This window comes from Cardiocondyla obscurior, linkage group LG07 (assembly GCF_019399895.1).
Source record: "Cardiocondyla obscurior isolate alpha-2009 linkage group LG07, Cobs3.1, whole genome shotgun sequence".
Taxonomy (NCBI): domain Eukaryota; kingdom Metazoa; phylum Arthropoda; class Insecta; order Hymenoptera; family Formicidae; genus Cardiocondyla; species Cardiocondyla obscurior.
In genome coordinates this window covers 8,380,136-8,390,997 of record NC_091870.1, presented here as the reverse complement: position 1 = coordinate 8,390,997, position 10,862 = coordinate 8,380,136, and the positions used below count along the sequence as shown (strand labels likewise).

Below are 10,862 nucleotides of genomic sequence, written 5' to 3'. Positions count from 1 at the left end.
TCGCGCGGCCGCGAGCGAACGCGATAACGGCGGAGGGTACGAGGAGACGCGTCGACGGGGGGGCTTCGCCGGAACGCGAGCGAAATCAGCGAAATGGGGAACGGCGCCGATCGCGAAATAATAGGAAAGCGTCGCGGACACACGGCGCGTCCGTGGGCACGCTCGGATGTAAGGAAAAAAGGGGTATCTACGAATAAATCCTACGCGGCTACACGGCGTCGCGCCCCCAAGCGCGTTCGCTCCAGACGGTCTCTACACTAACTGGCGACAGTGCGTCGCGTCGGTTAAATTTCGAGCCGGCGCGGGCGCGCGCCGACCAATCAGCGCTCAGAGTGCTCGTGCCACCCGCGATCGCTCATTGGCCCGAGCATCGCCTGTTGCCTGCACGGTTAGAGACGCAGGGCTGCCACCGTGACGCAATCGAAACGATCCGGATCAGATTGATTTATTGAATAAATTCATATTTTTTTCAGAGCAATTAAAGCGAGGAATATGATTTTATCCGATCGCAGTCGCAAATTATGCCATCGTTTCAGCGTTTTTAACAAAGTTTCCGATGTAATTATTCGGATTTCGAAATTTACTTGGCAACAATTCTGAGCTCTTACTAGCCAAAATAATTTTCACATTAAATATACTTTTTTTCTTCTTATAAAAAGAAAGACTAAAGACATAATGTAAACTAAAGTTATAAAAAATTGTGAAGTAAATTTCAATTACAAAAAAAATAATTATAACAATATAATTTGTCTTAATTAGATTAAGTATAATGTCAGGAAACTAGCGCGTTAAAAAGGATAACTTTTATTATACAAAAAGTCGATTGTTTGTACAAAAAGGTGTATTCTTATATATTACATCGCTTGTAGTGAACCTCACGTTAAAACGCTTTATTCTGGGACGTAAGCGGTTAATTGGAATAGCGTGACGCTTTATAATAAGGAACACACGAACACGCGGCTGCGATCATTCCAACATCGATTCACTTAAAAGCGATGGTAGTTTCACGTACCTATCCGTTCTGCAATCACAAATTCCGTCCAAGCAGAACCGTAACAATAGTATCAACATGCACATTCACTATTTTCGCACCTTGCACACGCGAGCTAACTAATAATCGTCATATATATATGTATATATTATGCGCATCGTTATCTTGCTAAAAAGGGAAAAGAAAAGATCGAGTGTGGCACTTTCTCACAGAGCTATTAAACTCTCGCAGAAAAGATCGGCAAACGTAGAAAACAAGTACGAGCAAGTCTGAGAGAAAAAAAAAATACAGATAAACGGTGTTAGAACCTTTTTCACGTTTGGCTAAAAAGAGAATTGAGGGAGAATATGACTCGAAAACATTACAAAACGTGTAACAATTACTACATCCTCCGTAAACTCTTCAAATCAAATCAAAAATCCATTATATAAAACATTGTCATTAACCACCGGTCTGCCAAGATAAATAGGAGACACGCCTACAAAATAATTCCTTCAAAATCATAATTGTCTACCATAAAAATCTTTTTAATAAACTTATTATTAACGTATATGCACTCTACCTAATATAGATTTAGTTCATTTCTCCATATTAAAATTTATTAATACTCGAAAACAAGCGGTAACAAATCTTGATAGACCGGCTGTCAATTAGTTCGTCCTAAACGCGGAGCGAGCGTTCGGTGTTCGGCAAAAAACAGTAACATTACCGAACACGACGCCGCGAAGCCGAGTGGTATATTACAGCGTAGGAGAACAATTGGTAAAAGAACCTAATCGAATCGTTTATTATCCCACCACCGTTTTGCATTTGTACTTTTGCGATTCCGCGCGCGTTGCGGCAATCAATTTTCACGCCGAACCGATGCGGAAAGCTGTGACCGACGAGACGATCGCTGCCATTCTTATCCTCGTCATCGTGTCCGTACGCGAAAAAAAAAAAAAATCGTGAACACCTAAAGAATTAAGCTAGATCGCATTAGGGTTACGACGAGGCTTGAGCTGCCAACATTTCCTCCTGCTGTATCTTTCTTCGGTAGTTATCCAACGTAACTTGAATAGTCTTCTCAGAGTAACGGCAGTTTTCGGCACCACAGGTACATGTGAAGGACTTGCACTTTATTATCCAGAATTTCTCGCCGTAATCGAAGCTAAGGGCAAACATATCAAATATTGACCTATTTTTTCGGTTTTGATAAAAGAGTTTATGACGTAAGAAACAAAAATGAGCTTGTAAAGTGTAAAAAATTCTTAAAGATACCGTCACCTTAATCTGTCGTGCAATAAATAAATATAACGTACTCATATAGTAAGTTATACTCGTCAAATATCGTATTAAATATAAAAAAGAATTAAACCGTGATATCTTGCAAAATTATACAAAAGATACTGAAAGATTACGAAGGTCAATTAAACATGATTATATTCTTTATTGAATAAACGTAACATATTTGTCGGTCTACATTTAACGAAAAATAAATAAAATTTATTTCACTGTCAAAATATATATTTGAGCCACGACATAGAATTAAGAGACGAAATATACGGAGTAACAAAATGAAAAAGAACTTTAATAACGTACTACGTGTACTACATGTATTACGTATATAAAAGTAAAATGTCAAATAATTAAAGAAAATCTTTTTGTGCAAAGTTAAATTGTTTCTGTTAGTTAGATTAAAAGCTCAGTGAAAGTTCAGTGATTATCGGCGTCTCAACCACTTTTTAACATACCCGAGCTCTTCATCCGCTTCGATGTCGCGATTAGCGAAAAACGCTATTCTTGGAAAATGCAAATCCTGATGTTCGACAAATACTCGCACTGGTAAGAGATTCGGTGCACACGAATGATTAATGAACCGAGCAATATTCCCGTAACGTCTCGCGTCTATACAGTATGTCTCTCCATCCTGCACATAAAGTAAACATTTTTCATCTACAATCTAAATTAAAATTAAAATAACTTACACATTTTATAAGCTCGTCAAGTACCAATAAAAATAATAGTAAAAAAAAAAGCAAATTATGAACAAAAAATTAAAAATAATCTTTTTTTACAAATAATATAATATATCCCTCAAAAAACGACAAGATCTAAGAGAAAAATAAAAATAATATGCAAACATTAAAGCAAAATTACATCTTCATTATTTTTTAAGTAAAATAAAAAGTATATAACTTACTCTGTTATCTAAATCGAACAAGTAGGAGTCATCTTCACGATGATCAGCTTCAGAATCTGAGATTATCTCGCCAACATATTCGCAAACGTAAGTGCCTTTAGGGATATGCCGTAAAGTTCGGAGACCCCAGCCCTTGCCCTTTGTACGAAATAATTGAAATCGTTGAGTCAGTCCATGTTGAATCACTCGATTATTGCATGTAATACGGTTACAGTCACAAGCTGGATTACATTCAAATAACATTGGTGGATCTACAATAGAAATATTATTTGCTAAAGTATTAATAATTTTAATAAAATCACATTAAAAGGCTTTTTCTCATCTTATAAATAAAAATTTTTTGCAGAATTATACATATATATACCTGTATAATTAAATTCTGGTATGAGTTTTCCCTCCTCGTCATACCAACATCGCAAGCTTATGTTTCCGCATAAACACTTTTCGGTACTGCAGTTGTCTTCGCATCGACAAGACTGTAACGATGTAATTGTACGGTCCACATTAATGCTGCTCGTAAAACAATTTTCTGTTACGTACAGAAAATCTGTCGGCTTGTCCTCGGAATCGTATCCGTTGACACACTGTATAGGATTTGTTTCTTTTCCGCGTGAAATATCACTAAAAAAAAAAAAAAATTAATATAAAATAATTATTATAGTACGCATAAAAAATAAAATTAATAAAAATAATTATTTATTGCTCAAATTTTATAAAATAAAAACATTTATATATTTTTTTTAAACAAATAATCGTTTATTACTTAAAAAAAATTCCATACTTTGTTAATATCTTAGCTGTTTTCTCCCACATATGCTCAGAGAGTTCATTAACTTTCGCGTTCAATCTCAAAGCAGCCATCGTATCACCGTCAGCAGCGCAACAATTGATCGCTGTTTCACCAGCAACATTCGCTTCCCCTATTTTAGCACCACGTGCTAACAGTAAAACACTGACCGCGTATTGATCTTGTCTGGCTGCTATGTGCCTGAAAAAAAATCAAATACTTTCAAATTAAAGAGAATTATTTAAAAAACAATTATAACAAACTATAAAAAATACGAAACATACAAAGGAGTATCACCGTGAACGTTGACAGCGTTTACATCGCATCCCTCGTTAAGAAGCATCTCTGTTATCTCAGAACTACCGCTAAAGGCACTCCAATGCAACGCTATATTTTGTTCGGCATCACGAATTAGCGGATCGCATTTTTTATCTAATAAGTATCGTGCGACATCCGCGTGACAAAACTCACATGCCCAGATTAAGCTTGTCCAGCCACCGTCGTCCACAGAATCTGCAAACAAAAAATTTTTTTTAATTAAATAAAAAATTTTTTTTTTAATTAAATAAAAAATTTTTTTTTTAATTAAATAAAAAATTTTTTTTTTAATTAAATAAAAAAAATTTTTTTTAATTAAATAAAAAAAATTTTTTTTAATTAAATAAAAATATATTTTTTTAATTAAATAAAAAATTAAAAAATAGAACATTTATATTTAATGGCCAGCTTAGCACAGCGCATTACTTACCTACTAATGTCCTCGGCACTTTACATTCAGTTAGAATGATTTTGCAGACTTCTAAATGACCAGATTTGGCAGCCATATGTAGGGCGGTCATACCGTCCTCGCCCTTTACAGTTACATCGGCCCCTGATCTGACTAGGTATTTTACCACGGCTTCATTACCTTTAATCGCGGCTAACATTAACGGCGTTAATTGATTCCTATCCATTACATCTACTTGAGCACCAGCTTGAACCAAAACATGTACACACGACAAATGTCCTTTATCTGCCGCTATGTGCAGACCGGTTCGGTGAGCGTAATCCCGGAATGTGTGATTTGCATTGTAGCCACATGCTGAAAAACATAAATTATATTTTATAGCGATATGATAAATTACAAAAAATAATAGTTATGAATAAAATATTTACTTAATGAGACTTAAAATAGATTAAAATAGAAAGGATCATAAATGATTAACAAGTTTAGGATTTTCCAGCTTTATAAACTAAATTATCGATTAATTTAATTACTCACAAAGTTTCCACTTACCTAATACATTCACCAACTTTTCAAGATCTCCATTTTTCACCGAAGTGTAAAGACTCATAATAGTATAACGCTCTGGTCTATCGGGATTAGTCGACGGTTCGGGTATTTTAATAATATCAGGTTTAATTAACGGACTAGCCGGACGGCGTTCAGCCAATTTCGTATTATCACCTTTGCCGGGTAGACTCATCTTTGCGGATGGTAGCTTGGAAAATTTTTTCCGCGTAGGAATGAAAACTGGCCGTCGCATGCCATTCATTGTCACCATAACATCATAGGCTGCTGTCTCGCTTCCGCAGTGCGGACAAACGCCTTTCTTGTTCGGATAAATCTCACATTCGCGATGGTATTGGTGACCGTTGGTGCACTGTACGAATCTACCTTGAGAGCAAAACGTGCCACAAGAGGGACAGCAGTTATGACGCAGTAATCGCTCTTTATGCATGCGACAAAGAATAATGAAAGGCACGCGAGTGCTAGGTCGCCGCATTGCCACATCGTTGGCGTCCACTTCGTTACAGCAGCCTACTACCCGGTTGTCGATAGAATCGATAGCAGTACAGTAGAGTGGTCCACCGGTACCAGTTATCGTCACGTATAATTGAGATCGTACTTGGCATAAGCACAACATAGATTGCACATACGTCTGAAATTGATGGAAAGATATTAATTAAAAAATATTTTGATGTGATATTCATTAAATTAATTAGATAAGGCTTACGCATATATAAAATGCCTTAGGTGAAAATACTTACTTCACTTAGAATCGCCGTCGATTCCGGTTTTGATGCCTGTCCTTCCGCGGGACTTGGGCTCGGTACCATACTCCGGCGTGTTCGTTTAATCGGTATCTCTATTAAAATTTACATTAAAAAAAAAAAATTCTTAATGAAGTTCGTCTATATATTTATAAAATATACTTTGTTAAAAACCGAAGCTTTACCTTCAGGATAATCATTATCTTTTTCTGCCTCTGCAACAGATGGAGAACCATCTGAAAGATAAAAATTTAATTATTATATTTGTCTATTCTAATTCGATTATAATTGTTGCGATCGAAAAAGATTATTATTTACGCAGTCATTGCATCACCTTCGTACAGATCAGCTTTTGCGATTTTTCGTGCCGCTTGCGAGCTTCCGCGCGGACGTCCCCTCTCTCTTTTCGATCGTACGGTAGATTGAGTGGCAGGTTTCAAAAAAGGCTTCTGAATATCCGCCAGAGGTATGTCATCGCTACCGGGGCTATTGATGGAATTACTCAGTTTAGTATGTGAATCCGAGCTCCTCGTCATCGGCGACAGCTTCGGCATTCCTTCGAAGTCGGAAAACGATTGAGAATCTTCCACATTCTCGTTCACGCTGTTTTCCAACATCGAACTATTACGCGACGATTCTAACAGCGTGCTCTCAGCTGTGCTAACACCGTCAGACGTTAGGGACGTTTCCAATTCTTGACGGATATCGGTGAGCTTTGCCGGCTGCTTTGTTTGATCTTTGCCTGGAACAATTTTCTTGGGTCTGCCTGGTTTATTGTATTTCCGTTTTTTGAACTCGTCGGTATAGTTAGATTTTTCTTTACGTGCCATGGCACTTTCTAGGACAGTACTCTTTACAGACTCTTTACACAGTCTTCTTGCGGAACGCTTGGGTCCAGGAGATTCCTCGATTGAATCACTGAAAACGATAAAAATAAATTTAAAAATTGCTTAAAAATACAGAAATAATAATTATTAAAAAAAAAAAATAAAATACCTAAGCGCTCTCAACCTAGGTCGCCCAATTCTTCTTTTTCTAGTAACTGGAGCGGTAGTTTCTTGTTGCTCAGTATTTTCTGCAACTGTTTCCTTAACATTGCTATCTTCGGAATTATTCTCCTTAGCTTCAGGTATTTTTTCAACAGGGAGTTTTGTATCGCTATCACTCTTCTCGTCTGCAGTTTCCTTTTTAACCTCTTCTACAGTTTTTGGCTCAATCACTTTCGTAGAATCCTTTTTCTTAGTCTCCTCGGTTTGAGACTTCTCGGCTTGAGACTTCTCCATCGGAGATTTCTCCGTTTTAGATTTCTCTGTTTGAGATTTTTCCGTTTGAGACTTTTCTGATTGAGACTTCTCCGATTGTGATTTCTCCGCTTGGCACTCCTCAGATTGAGATTCTTCTGCCTGGGATTCCTCTGCTTGAGACTCCTCGGCTTGAGACTCCACCATATCAGAATTCTCATCAGAGTTCTCTATTTTCACCGAAACACCACCGATTTGGTCACAGTTGACCAACTCGTCAGGAACTAAAGTGATATTGGAGGAACAGCTGGAGATCTTAGTCTTCTTGCCGTGATCCGTATTCTCGTCGATGGTCCTGAACGTCAAAACGATTCTAGTTACATTGTTATCCTTCTTAACGGCGTCTTGCTTGCCTGCTGAGCTCTCTTCCTCGCTCTTATGATTTTCCTCCGGGGTCTGCGAGGTAACCGTGCTTTCCGGGTTCTCGGGGGCTTCCTCGCTGACACCGTCCAATTCTTTCTCCCCCTTCGGCGCCTCCTCGACGATCTTCGACGGCACCGGCAGCGTCACCGTCTCCTCCACTGCCGCCTTATCGCTGTCGTTGCTTTTCGTCGGACTGACACCCTTGTTGAACTCGTTCGTCATCCCTTCGAGAATCTCATGAATACTGACCTTAGCGTCGACAGCCCTGCGATCGGCGGCGGCCATGTCCACATCCCCGCCGTTGACGCTGCCGGCCTCTGGCAGCGACGGCGCCCGGCACCCTTCGGGCGCCGCGGCGACGAGGCCGTTGTCGCCCTCCGGTGACGCTACGTCGGCCATGCCCGGTGCGCGCGGCTAGCTACCGCTACAAACGGCAGGCGACTCGCAGCGGCGAGAGACGACGCGCATCTCCAAAGGCGTACCTCATGCTGCCCACGCTATTACCGGTGCATCACGTCTTCCTCGGGTATCCCCTCGAACGATTATTCTTTCTCCGTGTTTGGCTTCCGTTTCTTCGTGACCGGAGCCCTCGTCTCTTCCCCGTTCTCCCGCCCTCCGACCTAACCGACCTAACTACCTGGCCGACGGCAACGTGCCAGCTTCCGGCGCGGCGATCGATCTCACCCCGACGCGCGCTTATCGGCGACGCTTATCGACGACGCGGACCCGTTGATCCTCCACCGATGACGCTCCTCTCCTCTCTCTCTCTCTTCTCTCTCTCTCTCTTTCTCTTCCTTACTTGCTTTCCGTGTTAAATTGAAGAGCACGCGATGTGTACGCACGCGTGGCTCGCTGCACCCGTCGACTACCTTTAGCTCGCTTTAGCTTCACCGAAATGCCCGTGCTCTCGGCGGCGAGTCGAGGTCCTCGACGGCTCGACCCCGTGGCCGCTCAACTAATCGGATCGACAGTGCCGAGGCGGCGCGAGACGGCCCGAGCCAACCGCGCTCACGTTCTTTGCGAAAGAGGAAGAGAGCGAGAGCGTCGGGCAGAGAAGGAAAGAAACGAAGAAGAGAGAGAGAGAGGGAAAGATGGCCGCGCTTACGCTGGCGCGCTCATGGAGCGGCCAGCGGTTGGAAGTCATATCGATTGCTCAGGGCCGGCGGCGGAATCGTTTTCTTTCCGCCGTCTTGCCGGATAGCAGCGGCATCGCGTCCGATTAACCTTCGCCGACGCTCAATTCGATTCTCGCCTCGTCCACGGGGTTCCTCGGGTGGAGGCAGACAAACGGGCGGGAAAGGGGGGGGCGAGGGGAGAGGGGTAACGGCAGCCATTACGCTGCACGGCGACGTCCGCGTGGATATGTTTTGTCCGACAAAAAGCATCCGGCGCGTCGCGTATAAAAGGAATATTCATCCGCTGGCTTCGGATGCTCCCCCTCTGTCCCCCGCGCTGTCCAGATCCTGCCCGCCACGAAAGTAAAGTTCCATCAAAATGCTTAATTAATCCCGATAAATTTTCATACTAACAATTAGAACGTAGGGACCGCTTATCGTCAGTCGCGGAAATGTAAAAGATCGAATAAAAAAATCTGAAGTACGAATGCCCTTCTGGCCCTTCACTTGTTTCGTACGCTGCGTTTAATTGCCGATCGTCATGGACTCGAGTACAGCTACGCGGCTTTAATCTTAACCCTCGAACGGCACGCTCTGTCCCCGGCGCTTTATTTCATTCTTGATAATTTACTGCATTTTACGGCGGTATTCTTATCGCCGAACCATTCGGGAAGAAAGTTAAAGTTTTCACGAATCTGGGTTACATCAACCCAGTGTTATCCGCTCGAGGGTTAAGAAAATTTGCGCGCGTCCGCGCCCACGCGTGATAAACAATGCATGAACGCACGCGAGAAGGTTCGATCGGCTCGTTTGCAGGAGAATGCAAATTAGCGATATTAATATGGCCGGACGTAAAGCTGGAAAATCCATCGGCGCCCAGCGCGCATGAGCGAGGGGAAAAAAAAAAAAGAAAGAAAAAAAAAAGACCTGCTTAGTAGATTACGTGGCATGATACGATAAAAATACATGCCTTCGAATTGAATGACGCTGACGCGTGGGAATGCCGTTTCACTTTGCGGGATCACGAAGGGAATAGTTTGACCTCCCAGCCTTCGATAAGGCTCAGGAAAAACCCGATGACTTTAAAGATTCGTCCCATTAATATCTAAATCAATATGATAACACATGATGAAATTAATCCGCCGAAAGATACAAGCTAGAAATCTTCAGCTGCCTCCTCTTTTTATGCTAATAAAATACAACTGCTCTAGACCAAGCCATGACTTTATGATGCCTCTATCGAGAAACCTGATTGAGTCAATTGTAAACGTAATTGAGTAATTATTTTCTCTCGGTGAACAAACAGCGATAAAAACGACGCATTATGTAATATTAGACTGCATTACACGTCACGTTTCTACGCATTGCAGGTCACAAGAGAGGGAGAGATTTATTTCTGTTAAACCCAGCATCCCAGTTTTTAACGCACAGTTGGCTCACAAATATTTTCGAATCCCGCCTTTGAACGTTCCTCCCCGATTTAGATTTCTTTATGAAAATGGGCAAGATCTAATTTATTGATAATGCCGAAAGTATGTCACGGTGAATTCTTATCTATATACTCGCCAATCAGAGCATGACATTGATAAATGCAGTCTATTACATTTAATAGGAGAAATATGTTTCTTTTTTTTTTTCCTCTCCAGGCGCCATACAATTTTTTTTAATAACTAATATTTTTAACGGGATCAAAATGTAAACGCGTACTCTGATCAAGTTTGAACTACACCATAATGAGGCTCTTATCTATTCGCTTTATGGTAATCACACAGTGCCTGATAAATTATTTCGTCGCGTAGCAACAAGTAATGCAGCCTATAAAACTGAACTTAGAAGAAACTTCTTTTAATATCACGTCAGACTCTCCGGCGACTTATAAGTGAGAACTGTTAAGAGGTCAAAGATTGCACTTTTGTACTTCATCGCGACCAAGGCAGTCGTCTCCTGACTTGCATTTTCGTTACCTCGTACCGCGTCGTCGATTACAACGGAAAATACGATCTGAAAATAATACGAGGCGCTTTTTTAACGATATTTAAACAAAGCTAGAGCGACGGTCGAAGAAAGTCGAAACGGGAGATGCGATAAC

The 10,862-nt window shown here is 41.1% G+C and overlaps 1 protein-coding gene across 1 annotated transcript; it reads right to left on the bottom strand.

Moving 5' to 3' along the window:
• Positions 1-781: 781 nt before the first annotated feature.
• On the bottom strand, positions 782-8,693 carry G9a (histone-lysine N-methyltransferase G9a). Its single transcript, XM_070659028.1, has 12 exons — positions 6,991-8,693; positions 6,329-6,912; positions 6,180-6,230; positions 5,992-6,089; positions 5,237-5,882; positions 4,709-5,041; positions 4,245-4,473; positions 3,955-4,161; positions 3,538-3,794; positions 3,174-3,424; positions 2,725-2,900; positions 782-2,141 (listed from the first exon to the last, which is right to left on the bottom strand). The coding sequence occupies exons 1-12, from the start codon at positions 8,055-8,057 to the stop codon at positions 1,976-1,978; spliced, it is 4,065 nt and encodes a 1,354-aa protein (XP_070515129.1). The 5' UTR covers positions 8,058-8,693; the 3' UTR covers positions 782-1,975.
• Positions 8,694-10,862: the final 2,169 nt, after the last annotated feature.